This window comes from Cucumis melo, chromosome 10 (assembly GCF_025177605.1).
Source record: "Cucumis melo cultivar AY chromosome 10, USDA_Cmelo_AY_1.0, whole genome shotgun sequence".
Taxonomy (NCBI): Eukaryota; Viridiplantae; Streptophyta; class Magnoliopsida; order Cucurbitales; family Cucurbitaceae; genus Cucumis; species Cucumis melo.
The window spans coordinates 28,011,464-28,034,153 of record NC_066866.1 but is presented as its reverse complement, the minus strand read 5'-3'; the positions used below and the strand labels follow the sequence as shown (position 1 = coordinate 28,034,153).

Here is a 22,690-nt window from a genome sequence, read left to right as displayed (position 1 = left end):
TTCTTTCGAGCAAAATATTGCTGATCCTTTTACAAAGGCCCTCACGGCTAAAGTGTTTGAAAGCCACCTACAGAGTTTAGGTCTACGATGTTTGTAAATTAGGACAAGTGGAAAACTTAATAGGCATATGCTCTAGTTTGTAATCGTACGTATTATTCTTACTTATGTTTAAATTCGAACATTTTCATCCCACTAGAAGTTTTAGTCCAAGTGGGAGTTTGTTGGAATTATTGTCCTAAAACTCGTAGTTTGTAATCATATTTTTCAATAAAGTCGTTATTGAGAAATTAAATACTATATTCTTAAAAACCAATAAACATAGATCCCAAGGCTATTTTTGAGTAATCTTGAACTTTATGTAGAGACATAAACATGGATTAAGTTCGAAGTAAATAGTCTAAATAGTCTATAGTATATGAGTAAAGGTTGGGCACTTTATTTAGAGATACTATGGATGCGACCCACTTTGTAGATAATACAAACGATGTAATCCTGAATCGTTCATGTAGAGACATGAAAGAGGGGGCATCCTATGTAAAAGCTTTACATAAGACAGAACCATGAAATAGTTAATTTTACGTAATAACGTCGTTTACTGTTTAAAAATTGACTATCTCGATTATTGATGACCTAGGTAACATAATCTTAATTCTGAACTAACTATGAACTTCTGTTCACATGAGATTATCCAAGTCTCCCATCACCTATTAGATTTGCATAGGTGAAGGCAACTCATTAGCGTTGGCCCAATAAGCCTCCCATTTCAGGGATAAGATCGGGTGAATAGTTGGAAACATAGGGTGCAAGACGAAATTCACTCCTACCTGCTTTAGGGATAGTAGATAGGTTGTTCCCTTAAGAACTGAATCCAAGTCTTGTACATAGGGGCCCCAACCTCTCAATGACCTGAAAGGGATTCAATTTATAGGTTGGACCTTAAACCAAATGTTCAATAGTGGATCAGTGGGACTTAAGGAACAAGATGTAGCCTCAGGGGTAAAAACGATATTTTGACCCAGCCGAGTTTACGAACAACCTGTGAAGGATTAACTTACTGATCATATCAAATGGACAGAAATATGTCTATGGTAAGGGGAGTGCAGCTACGAGACTTTAGTGGAATGACTCGTTAGTTAACGAATGTTGATTAGCTTGGTCTAAAAGGGTTTAGCCAGTTAATCTCGGAACGTTGAAGCCCATGATCTATAGATCCATTAGGTTCTCCTGCTAGCTCATATGGAATTAACTTAGAATAACATGTTGGAATAATTCGAATTGTTCGAATTATGTAAAGAAAGAGAAACCGACAACTACATGGAATGTAATAGTCGGTTATAGCTTTGAGCAAGAGCTTTATGTTTAAATATGATTTAAATATTAAAAATATGAATAGAGATTCATATACGAAAGCTCAAAATAATGGAGATGGTCAAAGTTGTAAAAAGTCAATTTTTTTAAAAAAATCAAATAAAAATTTGACCGACTTTAATATTCAAATATGATTTGAATTTAGGAAAAATGAAAGCAGATTCATGCTCAGAAGATTGGGATTAGTCAAGATGGACAAAATGGTAAAAAGTCAAAATGGTTGACTTTTGACTAGAAAAGTCAAAGTTTGACTTTGACTTAAAATGGTCATATGACCATTTTGCCCCTTGACCAAAATTATTGGGAATATCCAAAGAGAAAATGGAATAGTGAGTAATTCCACTAAATGTTAGTGGAATATAAAGTGTTGAGATCTTGGCTAACTAATTACATGCAATTGTGCATGTAATTAGGTCATAAATAGTTCTCTTTTTCAAGCTACAAGGAGATTTTTTTTTTGGCTAATTTTATTATCAAAACTTAATTCCATATCTCTCTCTAAATTCCTTCATTTGACGGGTACCACAACCCGATTCTTAATCTGGAGTATAGCGGGTCTTCTCTAGTGGTGGTTCCGGGTTTGTGTTCGTGAGAAGATTTGGAGCATCAGGGAGCTTCAAAGGTAAATGTTTCTTTTGGCACTAAATTAGAGTTGTGCTTAATGCATGTTAATCACTAAATTTAAGTTTAATTGCAAGTGTGAGTTGAATACACACAACAAGTCTTTCAAAAAGGTTTTTGTTTTCTATCAAATATTCTATTTGGTGATTATTTATTTGGGATGTTCATCAAACGCTTCCAACATTCTTTTGGCACTAAATTAGAGTTGTGCTTAATGCATGTTAATCACTAAATTTAAGTTTAATTGCAATTAGAGTAAAATTATCAATCCTGTTTTTCGCTATGTATGTATGCTATCCATCAGTTATGACATAGGGTATATGCTTAATATGAAGTTAACAGTTCACCTGGCGGGCTCAATAAGAGGTTCCTTACTAGGTACTTTAGATACTCAGCCCTTTCATTTTTAATTTTTTCTGACAAAGGTAGAAGTAAAGGAAAATTGACGAGTGACATTAAGGACTTGTGACCATGCCATATGGGACTATTATGAAGACGCTTCCGATACTATTTTTGATTTGAAGTTTTAGAACGATATGTATATTGATGGATAGTTTTTATTTTAAACTCATGATTTCCTTGGTGCATGTTTTAACAAGGTGCAAAATAAATTATTTCCTTGTTTCATTTTAAATTTGTTTCGCCAAACATTTAGTTTTCTACATAGATTGTCCTTATCTTTTCTTTCTTTATTTAATAAGATAAAATAAATTTTGCATCGTTTTGATTTTGAAAATTTTGTTTTTAATTAAGCAATGACGGGAAGTTAAGTTAAAAAGTTGGTCGTTATAAAGGTGCTTTGAACCTCTTCAAAAGAATGAAATAAACATATGAAATCCAATAACAATTATGAATTAAAAGAGGAAAATAACACATTCAACTTCCTTTACCCAGGGGTATTAACTTTCACACGACACTACAGAGAACTAATGCTAACTACTTCCTCTAGAGTGTCTTCACTAATCACCGCAAAGTAGCTCTTTCTACCCCTAATTATTCATTTCATTACAAGTTTAAAATCTTCTACCCCTACTTGAACTTGCATGAGAAGTAAGAATTGTTTTTTTTTAATATATATATATATATAAAAGGGCTGCTAAAACTTATAAATTATTAATTTCAAACAAGAAAGATCCGATAAAGGTATATTATAGACCAGTCATCATAATGAACCAACTCTGTTTTGAGACTACGTTCAAATCGAAATGACTACAAACTGAACATATTCTTATGCGTTAAATTTGTACATGTTTGAAATAGTTGGCACATTAGTTAATTGTAAGAGATGCCCCATTGTCTGATGTGGTAATACCAAGAACCGTTGTTGCTGCTTTCGAAGCCCTACAGGATGAATATAGTTATAAAAAGAAATTCAAATCCTGATGCTTTAAATAAAATTTAGATCAACAACGTTGGGAGAAATTGAGATTTATACCAATGAAAAGGAGTTACATTTGGTAACAATCAACGCAATACTCGAAACAAAACCCGTTTGAATTTGTTATTTGTAACGAATGTGGTAATAAAATGTCAAAAAAGTTTTAATATATAGTGAGGTTTCAATTATATTCGGAATATGAAATCTAATTGAGAAGAAACATTGGGATCGAAGAAAACAGGATTAAACTGAAAAGAAATAAAGAAGTTAGAATAATGCGTGAGGTTGATATTACCATTGTCGAGGAGATGGAAATTGTGAAGCCATATGATGATCACCAAGGCATAAAGCGAGCATGTCTGTGTATACAGCTCCAGGATCCAAACTCACAATTGCTAATTCTTCTGGCAATTCTTTCGCTACACATTTGCTTAATCCCTCCACTGCCCATTTTGATGAACAGTATAGTGCATACTAAAACAATACAAAAACTATTGTTCTCAATCTTTTTTACATTAAAAATAACAATCCCAACTCTATAAAATCTTAACCACCATACCATATCTTGTCCAATATATCTTACATTATTGAAAAAAAAACAAGATTCCAAAATATTTTGTCAATACAAATATTTTGAAATTGTGTATTACTTTATCCTTTAAGAAGAAAAAGGATTATTTAACTTCACGATCTTCCAAATTCTAGAAGGATCCAAAATATCGAGAGCACACTAAAGTAAAGTAAAGTGTAGTGCGTGCTTGGAAAAGAAGATCATGTCAATTACTATCGAACTAAGCTCACGTTAATAAACTTGTGCATATTTATATATTAAATATAGATTTTTAAAAAATTGGGTACTTGGTAATAAGTATAGCGATTATTTTCTATGGAGCATGAGTGAAAATATAACAAAATTAAATCTATATTTAATTTAATTTTTGAGATTTTTTTTTAAAAATTTATATATTTGTATTCTTTTAATAGTTATATTTAGGTTAATTTACATAAATGTAACAAAACCAAAAAATATCTACGGTCCGTGTAATAAAAAAATAAGTCCATCAAACTGATAAAATATTTTCACAATTTTGAGATTTGCCTGATTCATCGGTTCTCTTTCTTCTTCTTCCTTATTTGTGATTTCTGCTATTCCAGATTCTTTATCTTCTCTTCGAGATTTTCTTTATTCTAATTTTAAACAATTTATTCTTCTATTTAAATCTCTTATTTCTTTTTCATCATTTATGACAAGATTCTTTGAAGCTATTTCATGATTGTTTCAGTGTTCTTCTTCATCCTTCCTCATATTCGAGAATATCAAGATCATTTAAATATCATTGTAAATGATCAACACGATCGTTTGTCATTACTAACACGATTTTTTCATTGTAAACACGATCATTTACCATTGTCAATACGATCATTCAAATTTAAAGTCTTTTTTCTCATCATTTAAAACGAAGTACACGATCGTGTTGACATGATTTAAACGATTGTTTACCATAGTCAACACAATCGTTTAACATGGTTAACATGATTGTTAGATTTGAAGTTTTGAATTATCATTTACATTGGACTATACGATAGTTTATAATATTAGGCACGATCGTTTTCCATGACCAACAATGGTCGATTTAATCATTTAGCATGGTCAACACGATCGTTTAAATTTGAAGCCTCATCGTTAAAAAGAACTATACGATCATATATCATGACATAAACTATCGTAGATCATTCACTGAGATTGTAGTACATGATCGTTTAGAAGAATATTACTTGTATGCATGTGTGAACTCGGTATTGTTGGTATTTTCTAATATGGATTTGTGGGTTTTCTTCATTTTCGAAATTATTTTATACAGTGTAAATATTTTAGCTTGTTATATTTTTTAAAAGACCCTTTATATTTATAAGCTTAAGGGTAAATTATGTAAATGAGTGATAATTAAAGATTCCCTTACTTAATTAGCTTTTTCCTTATTTACTCTTGTAATTCTTGTATTTATCTCCCATTTTCCTATTTGTAACATAAATATCAAAAACATAATTATTGCTATGAACACAATTGATGTTGTTGCTATCTGCTACTTATCCATCCACTCATTCCTTAGAATCGTCGCCACCTCCGCCCAAATCTGTCTCCATCGTCCACACCCAAACCACTGATACCTCTACCCGAGATCAACACAGCTCAAATCCTACCGATCTGAGCTCCAATCACATAGATATGACGAAATTTGCATATATTACACAACCTCTGCACAATGTGGCGACCTCAACTCTACTTAACGACCCCAGATGTAACTACTGTTCACTTTTCACTGCTGCTCGATTTGTTTTCTACCACCGATCTATATGGTCTGCCTACCTTGGGTTCTGCCTCAAAAAGTATTTTTTTGTATTGATTTTTTTCGGCCATAGAGACTATCACTATATAGGGTTTGGAAAACTCTCAGTTGTCTCCAAAGCTGTCACTCTTTTTCAACTCTTTGCTGCCTTGGCTGAACCTACCTCTTATAAGCCAACATGAACTTAGCTTAATTGATATCTGTATATACCTAAGGACAAGAGGTCTCAAGTTCAAATTCTCCCGCCCTTAATTGTATTACAATATATCTTTTCAAAAAAAAAAAAAAAAAAAAAAAAGAGAAAAAAGAAAGAAAAAGAAAAAGAAAAGAAGAACCTAACTCTTAAAAAAGCCAAATACTAACCTTCTATGGCAACAGGCAAATGATTGAAAACTATAGGCTTTAGAATAGACACACGTGTGAGATTATGTTGGCTTACCCCCTAGAAAACACTCATTGTTTTGCAAGTGAATCTATAAGTTAAAGATAATGTTCAAATGACCCTTCTGAATGATATAAAGCATCACTTGTCGTAGAAGGCTATTCTTAGGAATATGACATCAATTATATAGAGTTAGGAAAACTCTCATTCATTTGCAAGATTATTACTCTTTTTCAACTATTGGTACTGTAGTTGAGCCTACCTCTTATAAAGAAGCAAGTACTAACTCCTCTATATCAGCAAGCAATGATTGAGGAACTATATGCATTAGAACAAACACATCCCACGCGTGGGATTGTGTTGATTTACCAAGAAAAATATTCATTGGTTGCAAGTAGATATATAAGATAAAAGACATGATCGATGGCTCCAATGAACGATATAAAGCATGACTTGCCACAAAATGTTGTTCTCGAGAATATGGCATCAATTATAAATAGACTTTTGTTCCTAAAGCTCGAATGACATCTATTCAAAATCTCTTAGTTGTGATTGCCGCTTAGCAATAGTCTTTTTTCTTAAGATGGATGCTAAGAAGGGATTCCTAAATTGGACCTTATATGTGGAAGTTTATAGGAAGCCACCACCCGGTACTTCTCTCTAACCACAAAAGGTGTATTTTCTTCGTTGTGTATTATATGGTCTAAAATGGACTCCACAAACTTGGTTTGTAATCTTTAGTTTCGTCATCCTTCAACTTCAGTTTTAGTTGAGTCCATGTGATACAACACTTTTTATGCAGAAGAACTCATTGAATTGTTCTTCTCTTATATGTTGATGATATGATTATTACTAGTGATGAACCACGTGCTACATTTAAATTAAAACATTATCTTGGGGAGTAGTTTAAGATGAAAGATTTGAGATTTTTGAATTACTTTCTTGGCCTTGAGGTATCAATGTGCCTTCATGGTTACTTGTTGTCCAAGCCAAATTATATAACATCACTGACTTTGTAATGACCCAAATCTTTTACCTACTCGACCACCTCTTTGAGCACCTCTACGTGGTGACATTTTTCTTAAATTTCACCACCAAAGTTCTTGATCTTCTTCACTAAGATAATCCTTTGCTACCGCCGCCTCACCAATTTTAGTTATGATTGGTCCCTTTGGTAAAACTTGAAGAGTTAAAGTGATGAATTTTTCCATCAAGAATAAGAGAATTTTCAACTTCCATTTGAGTAACCTTGGTAAGCTAAGATAATTAAATTAATATTTTGTTAATTTAATTTTTGATCTATTTGGGATTTTTAAAGGTTCAATTGGCTAATTTTTGAAGTTTTAAATCTTGGATTTTTCCCAATCAAGGTTGAATTCGTTTCAACCCTAAGTTTTTGGAAGATATATGGAGAATTTTTTGATGATAGCCAATTGCTAATTTCATTAATTAAGATATTGAATTTTCCTTTTATGATTAAGATCAAATTAATTGAAGAATTTTTACTGTCAGCTAGGGAGTACTTTGTTTGGCTAAAATCTCTTAGTAAGAGATTCTCCTACTAGACCTTCGAACTGAAGTTAAGAGTTTGCATGTAATTTTCTATTATGCATTGATGTAGCTAAGACGCATAATCTGTTGATGCTGATGTTGATGATTGATTTACATTGATGATGACACATGATATATTAATCACATAATTAAAGACGTTATGATTAATCTTCATGCCATGTTTATGATATGCTACATGCTATGGATAGACGTTTTATTAACTTTGTCTATTAGAATCGTACCCATATGGGTGTCCCTCGAAATCACCACCTTTTTATGACTGTGTGGTTCAACGGGATCACCAGTCTCATGAGATGTTATGTATATGAGTGGTCCGACGGGGTCACTTACAGCCGAATTTTCCTAAGTGTTCCTTCGGGTTCACTAAAGACTAGTTTGTCGTAGGTGTTTTTTCGAGTTCACCGAAGACCAGTTTTGGCCTAGGTGTTCTTTTGGATTTACCGAAGACCAGATGTGTTCCTACGGAATCACTAGATTGTGTGTGTTCAGGAACGCGCCAGTTCAGGGGTACTTCCTTACATAACTCTAATGGAAAGTTAATAGTCACCTAGCGGGACTAGTAGTAGGTCCTTTACTGAGTATATGTTTATTATACTCACTCTTTCTATGTTTAATATTTCAGGCAAAGGTAAAGGTAAAGGAAAGCTGGCGAACGATAAAGAAGTATCCGTGACATGGCATATGGGGACTAAGTTTTGCTTCCGCGTCTATGTATCAGTGTTTCAGTATTCTATTTTTAATAAAAATTTAGTCTTCCTTTATTCAAGAAAGTGTCTCTTGTTATTGTTTCTTTTTAGTAATGACCTCAACTTAGTATAAAAAGTTGGGTCATTACAAAACTTACCACAACAACAAAATGACATCATGTTCATTTGACTTCTTTTAATGGTGCTTGTCTGGAAGATGCCAATTTGTATCGTCAACTTGTTTATAGCATTATTTATTTTATCGTGACTCGTTTAGACATTACCTATGTTATTTAGATTGTTAGTTGATTTGTGGCTGCTCGGATCATACATTCTATTGTTGTTGTTCGCATCTTTCATTATGTCAAGAGAACTATAGGATATGGACTTGAGTTCTCTTCTCAATCATCTCTTATAATATTCAACTTGGTGGTCTTATTGACTGATGCTCTATCACATGTTATTGCTTCTACGTAGGCGACAGTCTCATTTCTTAATAGAGTACAAGAAAAAGGGTTGTCTCTTGTTCAAGCACTGCTTTTACGAATGCCACTTTTGAATTATTATAGAGTTTCACTGGCTTCTTTGTAGATATGGAAGTACCTCAACAGTCTGCCACTATACTTCACTATGCCAATCATTGTGCTATTCAAATAGCTTATACTGGTATCTTTCATGAACATACCAAACATATTGAAAATGATTATCACTTTGTTCGACATCATCTCTTCTGAGCAACACTCTTCGTATTAAGATCTATTTCCTAGTAGCTGGTATCTTTACCAAAGCAAATTGTCAATTGATCATTTCCAACTGATACTTAGCAAACTCAACTTTGTTGCCACTCTACCACCGTGGTGGGTTTGAGGGAGGGTGTACGCATAAATTATGTAAATTTAGTGATTATTAAGGATTACCTTACTTAATTAGCTGTTTTTCCTTATTCACTCTAGTAATTCATGTATTTCTCTCCACTCCAACAATCTCTGGGCCTTTTACGCCGGTTGAAAGATGTGGCAACAGATTCAAGTGTGTATTGATTGGTTCGTCTCATTAGAAATTATTTAGAAATGTAGTTGTTTACTTTTATATAGTTAGATTAGCTAGTAAAAGATTGAAGTATATGTATGCTTTTGGAGGTTAGATAGGTAGAAGTATGTATGCTTTGGAGGTTGGGGTGTGTGTATTGATTTTTTCTTGTTAGAAAATGCATTCTTCACGTGTGCCAATTATTGTGCTTATAACTGGGCGGGATGTACCATTTGGTAGCTAATTAAGTGTTAGGTAATTTGAAATGTCTTAGATTGTAGTTGGATATGTGGATTCTTCTACCTTCAACCTTCCATTTTAATTTTGTAGGTATCTGGAGGTTTATGTTCAAGTAGGAAATTTGAATTATATTTTGTAAACATCTTTGTAAGTGTCTTTATAGTTGATTAGAATAATTTAAGGATCGATGATATTTTAACTTGAGTTTTTTGTTTTTCATTTTTGCTTAAAACTTGTGAAGTTTTTATTACTTTTTATTTATAACATGATCTTGGATGTTGGTTGTATGACCAACATTAAACATATAAAATATCAAATTTAAACGGACACAAAAGACCTGTATTGTACTAGTGCTCCATTTTTCCTATTTGTAACATATACAGACAAATAATATATCAATACGATAATTATTGCTATGAACAGTAACTTTGCCTAAAAACTTCAAACGACCTTTACATTGCAAGAGACCTTGAAAGAAAAAAATAAAATAAAATGATACTATACGAAGGAAAAGAAAGTTGATAGGGGGAATAAAGTTAAACAAGATCACTTTATTAATATAAATATAACATTACTTTTTTATATATATATATATTATTGGGAATTAAGTAAATGAATAAATAGAAATAATGGAACAAGAGAGCTTACTTCTCGATGTGCAGCTCTTCCAGCATCCGAAGACATATTAATGATGATCCCTTGTTTGTTATGAATCATTAGAGGAATAAAATGACGCATTATATTTATTGTTCCTTTCACGTTAGTATTAATCACATTATCAACTTCTTCAACTTCAGTCTCCCATATCTTACATTTTCTACATGCCAAAGCTGCATTATTCACTGTCCACAAAGATAAACCCCATATCTACTCAGTTACCATTTTAATATTAATGTAATTTCCTTTTTCCTTTTCTTTTTCTTTCTTTAACAAAAAAAGTTACAGCTTTTCCTTTTACAACAATCCCCCCTATAATAAAAAGAAAGGAAAAGAAAAGAAAAAAGTAGAAGGAGAGAAAAGTGAAATACCAATAATATCTGGAACAAGATTGTTTTCAACAACGGCCTGTGCAAACATTTCAACGCTGCTATTCGATGTCTACAAAAATGATTAAAAAGAACATGAAATTGTTAGTTTTATATAATATTATTATTAAATAATTTGACTTCAATAGACGAAAAAATAGACAATTAAAGACTCAACAAAAGAAAAAAAAAAAAACACACACACACACACAAAATAAAGAAAAATAATAGAAAAGGTAAATAATAAATAGAAAAAATTCATATAAACCATAAGAAAAGAAAATGGAAGACATTCAAAATAATAACAATAATCAGAAAAGAAGGATTTAGAAAATTACCACATCAACGTTGAAGAGGAAATGAGGATTGGAAGAGAAGTTGAAAAGGAGAGGTTTGAGAGAGTCCAGTTTGGATTGGTCACGGGAGCAACCAATGATTGTGTGGTTGCGATTGGCCAATTCCAAAGCCAAAGCTCTTCCCAGCCCTTTGCTCACTCCAGTTATTAAAATCTTCTTTGAAACCGCCATTCTCCAACAACCACTTTCTTCAAACCTATAATTGTAATGAGAGTTTCCCAAAGCTAATTTATAATAATTAATGGTATTTCTGTTCATTTCATTTCAGTACGTGTGGCTGTGACAACAAACTTCTATCCCACCAACTTTTACTTCAATTTGTGGCTATCAACATTTATTTTATTTTATTTTATTTTATTTTATTCTTTTGGATTTTTTTCTCTACCCGTCTACAATTATTGCACACATTTCACAATTAATTGTCTACAATAACTAAAAATTAAATATACAATGTTGAGTATAAAAATATACTCAGTAAAGCACCTACTACTGATCATGCTAGATATCTGTGTTTAACTTTTTATTGGAGTCCTGTAAAGTGTTATACCCCTAAACTGGCACGTTCCCGAACAGGCGCACACTACTACATATTTGGCCTTCTTCGATGTGCAAAGCACGTCAAAAAATATCTACCTTGATGGTCTTTGCCCATCATGTAGGCAGACATCAAGAAAGCCCGGCCATCAAGAAAACTAGTTTTCTTAATGGTTAAAACATGTCATCAAAAGTTCTTTCTTGGTGGTATTGGCCATCAAGAAAGGAAACTTCGATGTTTTTTGCCTATCAAGGAAATTGAAAAGCCTATTAAGAAAATCATTTCTTGATGGCGAAAACATGCCATAAAAAACTATTTCTTGATGGTATTGACCATAAAGAAAGAAGACTTTGATGTTTTTTGCCCATCAAGGAAACTAAAAAGTCCATCAAGAAATTCATTTTCTTGATGGGCAAAACATGCCATAAAAAACCCTTTGATGGTATTGACCATCAAGAAAGAAGACTTTGATGTGTTTTGTCCATCAAGGAAACTAAAAAGTCCATCAAGAAAACCAGTTTACTTGATGGTCAAAACATGTCATCAAAAACCTATTCTTGATGCGATTGACCATTAAAAAAGGTGACTTTGACGTCTTTTGCCCATCAAGAAAGTGGATCAGTCCATCAAGATATCTCTTCTATTGACGGGTTTTACTCGTCAACAAAACTTTATTATTGACGTTTTTAGCCCGTCAACTATAACAACTTTAGAAAAAAAAAAGGGTCATCACCCCCCGCCCATATATGTGACTTGATCGACCTCAAACAATATAAAAAACTGAAAACACCAAAAACTGAAAATATGCAAAATTCATTACATACAACTACAAACTAAATCAAACAACTCCTGCAAATTCGTGTAACTACATAACTCTCCACCACAACTCCAAAACTACATAACCCATACAACTCCAGAACTCCAACAACTTGAAACTTCTAACTTCACAACTTATGTAAAATCCATTACATACAACTACAAACCTAATTCAAACAACTCCTTCAAATCTGCGTGTCAACTACATAACCTGCAGAACTCAAACTCACACAAATCCAGAACTCCAAAGATTCGAAACTTCTAACTTCCCAACTTCAAACAACTAATGAAAAATATCAACAATCACAAATATGAAATTCATACCATCATACCATATAATTGAAACAAACAAGTTGAAGGGATGAAAACCCTTTACAGCGGAAAATATACAGAAACTCAATTTTAATTAGAACCTTAAAAATACCAATACATTGGCAAAAAAATATTGGTTAAACATGCTTTAAAAAATTACAGAGAATAAAACTTACGCTCGTTGACGACTCTGAATCTGCCAATCACCAAATTTTGGGGCACCACCACTTGAAAACCTTCATATTCTCTGATTGAGATGGTTTGTGGGAACCAAAATTGGAATAAGGGAATGGAGAGATTGGTTTTTTAGAGAGAATGGATAGACTTCTTCGCAGAACTCTCTCCCGTTCGAAAAAAAAAATTTGTTACGCAAAAAATTCCCTCTTCTTCAGTCGGAAGAAGAGGGAAGTTAGAGAGAATAATTGGGAACGTGGGAAAACCACCCACGTTCCTTATTAATTTAATAAATTAATATTAAATTAATATTAATTAATTAATTAATTATATTAATTAAATAAATAATTAAATAATTAAATAATTAAATCATATTTAATTAATATTTCATTTAAATCATATTTAAATGAATATCTCTCACATAACCTATAGTTTTAATTTAATTAATTTAATTAAATCAAATTAAACAAAACTATTAATTAATTCTCCAATTAATTAATTTCTAAATTAAATATCTTATATTTAATTTAATCCATAATTTGAATCATATTCAAATATAAATTTCTCTCATAACTTATAGTTTTAATATGTATCATATACACATTAATTTTTAACTTATAGTTTTAATATGAATCTAATTCACATTAAACTGATATTTGAACTTATTCAAATATTTTATTCTCTCATAATTTAATTTTGAATCATATCCAAAATTAAATTTATATAATAAAGTCTAATTAAAATATAAACTTTATATTATAATGTATCAATATACATTATATTAATTCCCAAAGTAAATTTGAACATTTCAAATTACAACCAATATAAATAAATCTCATTACTCTTTATGAGTTAGGAAGGGGACCTAATGGACCTACAGATCAGAAGCTACAACGATATGAGATTAATTGGCTAAACTCATTAACCACATTAATCAATATTCGTTAACTGTGTGTACACTCCACTAAAGACTCACAGCTGAACTCTTCTCACTGTAGATATATTTCTGTGTCCACGGATATAGACCAATACCAGTAAGTTAGTCCTTCACAAGTGTTCGTAACTCCAGCTGGGTCAAATTACCGTTTTACCCCTAGGTTACCTCTAGTCCTTAAATACCAGTGCTCCTCTAATGAACAACCTGTTTATGGTCCAACCACTAAACAGAAACCCCTCTCGTGCCATTGAGAGGGTAGGGCCCTTTGTTCAAGTCTCGGAGACACCATTTAAGGGAACACTTATCTACTTACCCTAAAGGTGGGAAGGAGTGAATTCTATCTTGTGTGATTATGTTCCCAGCTCTCCACTCGGTATTGTCCCCAAAATGATAAGAATATTGAGTCGGCAATCTGGCCACTCTCACTCGTATAAATCAAAGGACAATCCCTCGCAAACAGGAGTTCATAATACACTCAGGATTAAGACTAAGTTACCTAGGTCATCCTAATGAAATAGCAATCCAACTAGTTAACGGAGTTACATCTAGTGATTACTATTTCGTGGTCCAGTCTTATGCAAACTCATTGCATAGGATACCCTCACTCGCATGTCACATACATGAACGCATTTGATCAATGTGTCTGTATCAAATACAAAGTGAGCCGTATCCATAGTGTTAACAGGATAAGGTACCCAACCTTAACCCTATACTATAGACTCTTTAAGCTGATCTTGAACATTAATCCCTGTATTTCTCTACATACTGTTCAAGACTCATCAAACAGCTTAGGATGTTAGTTTATTGGATTTGGGTTATTAAGACAAAACTAATAAAATAATCAATAACACTTATTGAAATTAAATAATAAAATACTTTATTAATGACGGTCAATTGATTATATTTACTATCTACGAGTTTTAGGACATAAAACCCAACACAAGTAACATATATTTCATAAAATTACTAGACATTCATCAAATGAACTAATTAATTTTCATTAATCAACTGTAAACCAATGTTGTTCTACAAAAAAAAATATCTAAAAAATATGATCAAGACATAATCCTACAAAAATTGACATCGTATCAAGATATACTTAAACTATAAATATAAAAACTACCCGTTCATTGCAATAAAAACATGTATCATATGTAGCGTCCTAGAAAGTCACAGTATTCTACTCTCACCATATCCAATTCAGATTGAGTATAAGGTGCTTGTCTCGTCAACTGTAAATGAAATAAATGTAATTTAATTACTAGATTGTACTAAGCGTAAGAATAATAGCTATAAGAGATATGGTGCAATAAAATGTATACCACATCTGTAATTGTAATGTTCTTTTGCCATACTATGTCTTGCATGAACTTCATCACGTAATACCCACATTCTGTACTGCCCGGCTGTTGAGCACACTATACGCACACACATATCCAAAACACATGTTAAAATAAAAATAAATATTTAAACTGAACGCACATTATCAATTATTTATAATATAAGTACTCATACCTTAACAGAAACCCAAGTAAGAGGTCGAGCTCTTGTGTTTATTTCAGTATAGAACATTCTTAAGCCACTGAATTAAAAAGAATAAAAAAAATAACAAACTGCAATTTACATAATAAATATACACTTAATGTGAACTTACGATTAAATACTTACGTGTTAACCATAGATTTCAATTCGTTTCGAACACTACATGTCTTAACGAATCGAGTGCATACACCGTATTTGCCCGTAATGAGATGTCTAATCTTTGTTTACTAGGGCAATTTATGCTTGGAGCAAAAAAGTATTTTTGGAATTGTATAGTTCCAAATTTGTGCTTTGCTATTTGACTGGAAGAGAACAAAGCTAACTTTTTCAAGAAAAAGGTGATGTATGTTGCAGACGTTCAGAATAGGCTCAAAATTCTAACTTGTAATTGGTCTGAAAAGATTAATCCATTATATTCACGTAACTGTTGTCTTGCTACTATTATTTTTATAACAACTTCATTGATGTATTAAATTACAGGGCCAAATGAGTTACAAAAGACATCGCCAATTGGACAAAAGAGAATCAAAACCATATGACAATTTATACCAATAAATATTGATGAAGATAACATGCTCTAAGGATAGGTTGAAAACAAAAGAAGAAAATTGATGGCAAACCAGTTGATAGATCATCAAAAGAAGAGCCTTCTCGAGCATAAGGTTGAACTAGTTGTTCATCAATATCCAAACTTAATCTTTTTAATAGTGAGGAAACGCCTCCCTGTTGTCATAAATCAATCAAATGAAAACCAAAGAAACACTGAATCAAATAATACCGAAACTAACCTGCCAAAACGAATAGCATCCATCAACCAACTTATTTGTTCTTCTCTGAAATCCACACTCTAAACCAGCTTGACAAAACACCACTCAGTCCTAATGTATTGAAATGGATTCCAATATTATCCATAACATGTCAAAATAACATGTAGCATTGAAGCCAAACAGCATGGTCTTAATACAAATGAAGAGCAGGATTAGCAATGGTGATTAATTTTCCTCAGCAAAGTCTTACAAGTAAACTCCGCAAGTCCAATCGGTGAACCTCATTGATCAGAATCAAAGTAGCCAAACCACAAAAGGTATACCTGATGAGGTAGATATATTAATTAGGTACAAAAAGAAAAAAGTTCCACTAGGAACGTGAAAAGATATTCATAGTGTTGAGCATTCAAAAATTGGTATCCATTACTTCCATGATATTGTGAACCTTCAATTTATATAGAGATTGAACAATCATATCTTTTATCATCCCACCAATGAAAGCTGGAGAACACAACATCCAACAAGATAAAATGAATAAAGGCAGAGAAACATAACCACCATGAGCCTCGGATCCAGATTCTCCCGCAATACCACCTTCAAATGAACACTGGAAAAGAAACATAAGTAAAACATTCTGCAAGGAGCCATTAACCATGAATTCAGTCACGTAGCCAATATCCCACCCGGTCCATCCTGCACCACACAATAAAAGGCCACCACATTTGGATGGTGAAGCTTTGAAAGAATCTCAACTTCACGCCAAAACTCTATCGTCTGAAATTTTCAAATTCAATATGTGAAATTAGAGAAACATGATCATTCTGAAAATAATTATGACATAAATAGTAAAAAGAAAAATGATAATCTTATATGTTCTAAGTTTAAAGAAAAAAGAAAAAAAGGAAGGAAGGAAGAAAGAAGAAAAGAAATTATCAGTAAGATTCCTGCCACTACTCCAACACACATAAGTTCCCCAGAATGCCAGTGAGGGGAATTGTTCATTGGTTCAACAGTTGGTAATGAAACTTTGAAACTGTAACTCGGTTTTCCCGTCCCCCTTATGAGGAAATATTAAACCATCAAAACATTGTCCAATTTACTACTAAAGATTAGAGAGATCAAATAACCTGTGAGAGATCATTCAAATTAACTCACAAATCTTTCTTGCTCCAAGGATCTACAAGTGAAACAACTTTTCTTTATCTGTTACGGCTTCAACGACGACAGCGGGTTACGGTGGTCGGCATCCAGCGGCAGCGGTGAGATTGGATGGAGGCTTGAGATATTGAGATGGAGGTTTGAGATATTGAGATGGAGGCTTGAGATGGATTTGGAAGAGAAAGGGGGAAAATGAAAATTAGGGTTAGGAGGGAAATTTTATAAATGAATTTATTTTAATAAATTTTTTTATTAAAATAATTTTTAACAAACTAATTTTAATAAATTAATTATTACACCAATGCCTTCACTTTTTATTTTTGTTTTAATTGATTAAATAATTCATAAATAAAACAATAAATTAAATAATTTTAAATTTAATTAATGACTACACCATTTGGTCTTTTGTATTTAATGGGTTTCCTTAAATAAATTTTAAATGTAAATGGATTTATTAATTTAATATTAGAAAAAAATTTGTTCAAGTTATGTACCTAACCATTTGACTTTACTTTAAAAAAAATTAGAAATTAATAAGAAAAATGATAAAATTATAGTGTTAATTTAATTTGGGAATAGAGTGAATGAGATAAAAATGATGAATATCGTGTTTTAGTCCGTTAATGAGAGCCCGAATTTTGTGGTTAGTGGAAAATATTTTTTCTTGATGGACATTGTCAATCAAGCTATCGTTTTATTGATGGGCCTTGCCCATGATCTTATCGCAAACCCAAAATTATAATTCTTTTTCTTGATGGGCATTGCCCATCAAGATATCATGTTTCTTGATGAACCTTGCCCATCGTTTTCTTTTATGTCCATCAAGAAACCTGACCCATCAAGAAAATTCTAAACCCATGAAGAAATCCAAAACAAATATATTAATTTTTTTTCGATGATGGCCATTGCAAATCAAGAAAATTCATCCCTTGATGGATCTTGTCCATCAAGAAAACCTAGCTATCTGGATGGGCATTGCCCGTCAACTAATATATTATCCATGATGTTTATTGTCCATCGAGAAATAGTTTTCTTGACGTTTGCGGACCATCAACGAAACTAAGGGAACTTTTCCCATCAAGGAAATTAATAATCCACATTTTTTACGAATTTTCGTATTTCTTTAACAAAATATGGAAACTTTTCTTGACGTACATGACCGTCAAGATAAACATTGTATCAAGAAAAATATTTTTCTTCATGGTCCTTTGCCATGACCATCAAGAAATCAAATTTTGCGTGCATCAAGAAAGATCAAATTTGTAGTAGTGGCAATCTGTAATCCTATAGGAACATCTCTGGTCTTCGGAGAACCCAAGTGAAAACCTAGGACAAAACTGGTTTTCGTTGAACACAAGGAACACCTAGGGCAAACTAGTCTTTAGTGAACCTCGAAAGGAATACTAAGACAATCGGGCTGTGAGAGACCCCGTGGAGTCACTCGTCAAATATCATCTCATATTAGACTGGTGATCCCGTCAGACTACACAATCATAAAAGGTGGTGATCCCGAGAGACACTCATGTGGGTACAACTCTAACAGATAAAGCTAATAGCACACCCTATCCATAGCATGTAACATATCATAACATCATAATCATGACATGAACAATAATCATAGCATTCTAAAGCATGAGATTAATGTTTCATGCATTATTTCAACATCATTAATCATCATTAACATAACTCAGTTAGATCCATCAGTAATCATAAGCATAGACTAGTCATGACTATCAATCATCATAAACATAACCACGTTATGCATATTAGGCTACCTTAATGCATAATGGAAAAACTTGACATACAAGTTCTTACATCGATTTGAAGGTTTAGTAGGAGAATCTCTTACCTAGAAATTAGCTTAAATAAAATTTAATCCTGACAGCAAGGTCAAACTTTCCAAGAAAAAATCCAAAACAATAAGGGTAAATAACTAAGTTTAATAACTTAATTAACAGTTGCTTAAGGATAAAAATCAAATTAATTCAACTTACCCAAATTTGAGGTCAAATACGATTTACCCTTAGTTAGGAAAATTCCACAACTCAAACTCCCAGTTAAAATCTAACTAAATAAATCAAAAAACTAGTTAATTAGAGTCGAAAATTAATATTTGCTGGGTATCCCAAAAAACTCAATCAAACTTACCAAGACTTATGAAAATAGGGAGAAAAAATGACAAAAAATAAGCTTGCGGCTCAAGATGGCTTGAATAGAAAGGAATCAACTCAACTAAGGAAGGGAAATGATTGCAGGCGGCTTGCACGCGCAAGGGCTGCTCGAGTAAGGATGCACGCATCTTGAAGAGAGTTGCAACTGGTGGCGGCTCGGTGCGAAGATGTGGCTTACGACTGGAGTTGCATGCAGCTCGGGTTGGGCTCACGAAGGGACAGCTCGGGCAGTAACTCGACTGGGGGCGACTCGCTGGCTAACGTTTAACGACGACGGCAGCTGACGGTTCTATCGATGGTTGCTGTTCGACGGGATGATGCGGGGAAAGGGGACTGACTGCGATGGAGGAGACACGACGGTCGACAGCGTTATGAGGTAGCTATCGAGACGGAGGACGTGCGCGACGGAGGCTTGGTCGGAAAAGATGGAGGCGGCGGCGGAATGGTTTTAGGGTTTTCTTTTCTTATTAAGGTTTCGTGAGGAAGATGGTGAATACTCAAATTTCACGTCCTAGCTTACTTAAATTAAAGCACAATAATAATAATGATATAATTACTATTATTTTTCTTTTTTTTTTTCAAATAAATAATCTCATACTCTCTTTCTTCATTTAAACCCATCAAATCTTCTTTTTAAACTCAAATCTCCCTCCCTCTCCAATCACATCACCTTTATCTTCCCAAAAGTAAATAAATATCCTTACATAATTATATTATCTACATAATATAATTATTTCAACTTCAAATTCAAATAATTACATAACCACAACTATAATTAATCAAAATTCCCTTACATACAATTCCACCAACAAAAATAACTTAAAAACAAACAAATTCAATCATCAATTCCAAATCAAATTAATTAGATATTTTTCCAAAGTATCTAATTAATTCTCATCTCTATAAATCAAAGATTTCCAACCATTAAATCAAATAACACCCAAGATATTTCCATCATTAGTCAAAATTAAATATAACATAATTAAGAATAAATTACCTTAATTTTAGGTGTTACAGTTTAAAGGTATTGTTTGGTAAAACTTGGTCTTATTGGTTTTTGTTGCTAAAAATTTAAACATATAAATAGTCAATAAAGTTTAGAAAACTAAAAGTAAATAGTTTTTTAAAGGTTTTTTTTTTTTTTTTTTTGGTTTAGAATTCAAATCTTTTACTAAAAAAATATACGTCATTCATAGTAAGAAAGTGAAGAAAAAATATGTTTAATTTTTAAAATGAAAGGGTAATTATTATATAAGACCTATGGAATTTCATATCAACAACACGCTACAAGCTAAGGTTACTATTTCTGTATTACAATAATGTATTGAGGTTCTTGCCAAGAGTGTATAATCAATGATGTATGTTTATTACTAAATGTATATTTTCATCAACAATAACTACCTCTTCTTATAGAATGGTTTTTTGTTTATTGTGTATATGTGCTTGTTTGTGTATGCCATTCAATGAGTTTTGAGTTACTGTGGATGTAGAATTTTGGTTCTAGTTATGCGACTAAGCTAGGGTCCTACGATAGAAGGGAGCTAACACCTATATATGCGTTGCTCATGTCTAATGATATGTTATTTGCATACAAGTTTTGCAATCCCTTGTCCAAGGGTAAGTGAAAAGATATCTAGTTTCCTAGATAAGTCAGAGTCGAACATGAGGAATCATTGTTACTTAAGGTTATAATATACGATTTAACTTCATATGGTGTCTGTACAACATAAATATATTCATAATATTTTCTCGAAGTATGATTATACTACGTGTATGGAGAAACAAGATGGAAGTGAGTGAAGTGGGTTATGCGTGATATGAACTCAGTTTTGTTTAGACGATGTAAATGAATGAATGTCTTTGTAAAATGGACGTGTTAGAAGGTTAATTAGTGATTGAAGCGATAAAATCATTTGTTAACTTCAAATATAGGATATGAGCTTCTCTATATGCTTTCACCGTACTTTCTCGCGTTTCGAAATTCAAATACTTGAAGTTACTAGATGATTATATCTAATCTATTTGATCGCATGATCTACAACTCATCCTATATCACTACAAGAAAATGGGGATCTCCAGATGCACAAGAGCGGGAAGATTTATGAAAAAGCATCGGAAAGGAATTTTGAGTTAGGAAAGGATTTCCCAATGCATTAATACAGTTGGGATTGAAGTCGAGAAAAATACGTTGGAAGAGGATCTCCCGACGCAGAAAATGTAGCGTCTGGAGATCCGGATCTTTTGATGCTACATTTTATGCATCGAGAGATCCTTTATTTTTTTTTAAAAAAAATACTACAACCCAGAAGAAACCCAGAATGGAAAACAAATGGAAAAATTGAACTGCAACCCAGAAGAAACCCAGACTAACACACATATATAATATTTTTTTCTCAACCTCAAACCAAAATAAAAAAAAATTAAAAGAAAGACTTGTTGAGGCACCGATGGTGGAAGGGCAATGGTGGACGACGACGACAAGGAGAAAAACACACAAGAGAAAACCCTGACAATCAAAAAAATGTACCTATTTAGTATTATTTTCTCAAACTCAAACCAAAACAAAGAAAAAAAATATAAAAAACAAACACTTAACGACAAGGGATGAACAGCAACTTACAAGCGTCGACAAAGATAACAAGCAATGGATGGTGGACGACGAGCGGCGGTGGACCTTCTTCTTCCTTTTTCGGCCTTCAAACCCTGCATTCATCTCCCTCATTTTCGGTCCCCCTTTCCCTCATTTTCGACTAGCACATATATGTTTTATAGATCTGAAAATGGTATTTGAAAGGGAACAACTCCTTCTTCAAAAATATTCTGAATATTCCCAACAGAATTCTCAACAAACCTATAACCAATAAAGTCTGCTGCCTCAAGAACACGTGCAACATAAATTAAATATATTAATCAATAAATATTCCAGGCCCATACTTCTTAACAAACTCCCCCTTAGGACTGGAGTTATTTATTCCAACATGCATAGGATCATGACAAAATTAATGAAAGACATCCACATCATTCCAACCATACAACCATATCACATGTGCAAATAACAGTAAACAACTAGCTGACCATCCACATTTATATTAATTCATCACTGAATTTTTATATTCAGTAACCAGCAATACATAAAAAAGAATCTGATAATAGGCAAGTTTAGGTGAAGACAGAAAAACATAACAAAAATAGCAAATCAAACTGTCGACAAACCATCACTAGAAAAAACAACCACCAAACCCTACTCCCCCTTGGATGGGAACAAATACAACT

The 22,690-nt window shown here is 32.7% G+C and overlaps 1 protein-coding gene and 1 long non-coding RNA gene across 3 annotated transcripts; both read right to left on the bottom strand.

Annotated features, from left to right (window-relative positions):
* Positions 1-3,083: 3,083 nt before the first annotated feature.
* Positions 3,084-11,308, bottom strand: LOC103502556 (NADPH-dependent pterin aldehyde reductase-like). The gene is made up of 5 exons (XM_008466524.3): positions 10,988-11,308; positions 10,653-10,722; positions 10,273-10,466; positions 3,663-3,841; positions 3,084-3,330 (listed from the first exon to the last, which is right to left on the bottom strand). The coding sequence occupies exons 1-5, from the start codon at positions 11,261-11,263 to the stop codon at positions 3,258-3,260; spliced, it is 792 nt and encodes a 263-aa protein (XP_008464746.2). The 5' UTR covers positions 11,264-11,308; the 3' UTR covers positions 3,084-3,257.
* A 4,929-nt stretch (positions 11,309-16,237) lies between these two features.
* Positions 16,238-16,996, bottom strand: LOC127151139 (uncharacterized). Of its 2 annotated transcripts, XR_007823888.1 has the most exons (3): positions 16,772-16,996; positions 16,516-16,695; positions 16,238-16,411 (listed from the first exon to the last, which is right to left on the bottom strand). It is a non-coding gene; the product is annotated as an uncharacterized LOC127151139 (long non-coding RNA). The 2 variants fall into 2 exon arrangements; XR_007823887.1 differs by lacking the exon at positions 16,772-16,996 and having other exon boundaries at positions 16,516-16,714.
* Positions 16,997-22,690: the final 5,694 nt, after the last annotated feature.

Bases quoted from the DNA above. Each gene is read 5' to 3' on its own strand.
- LOC103502556 (XM_008466524.3), bottom strand. From the start codon at position 11,263: ATGAACAGAAATACCATTAATTATTATAAATTAGCTTTGGGAAACTCT. The intron at 10,723-10,987 runs GTAATTTTCTAA...TCATTTTTGTAG, and splicing joins TCCTCTTCAACGTTGATGTG to ACATCGAATAGCAGCGTTGA. The intron at 10,467-10,652 runs GTATTTCACTTT...CTTTGTGGACAG, and splicing joins TCTTGTTCCAGATATTATTG to TGAATAATGCAGCTTTGGCA.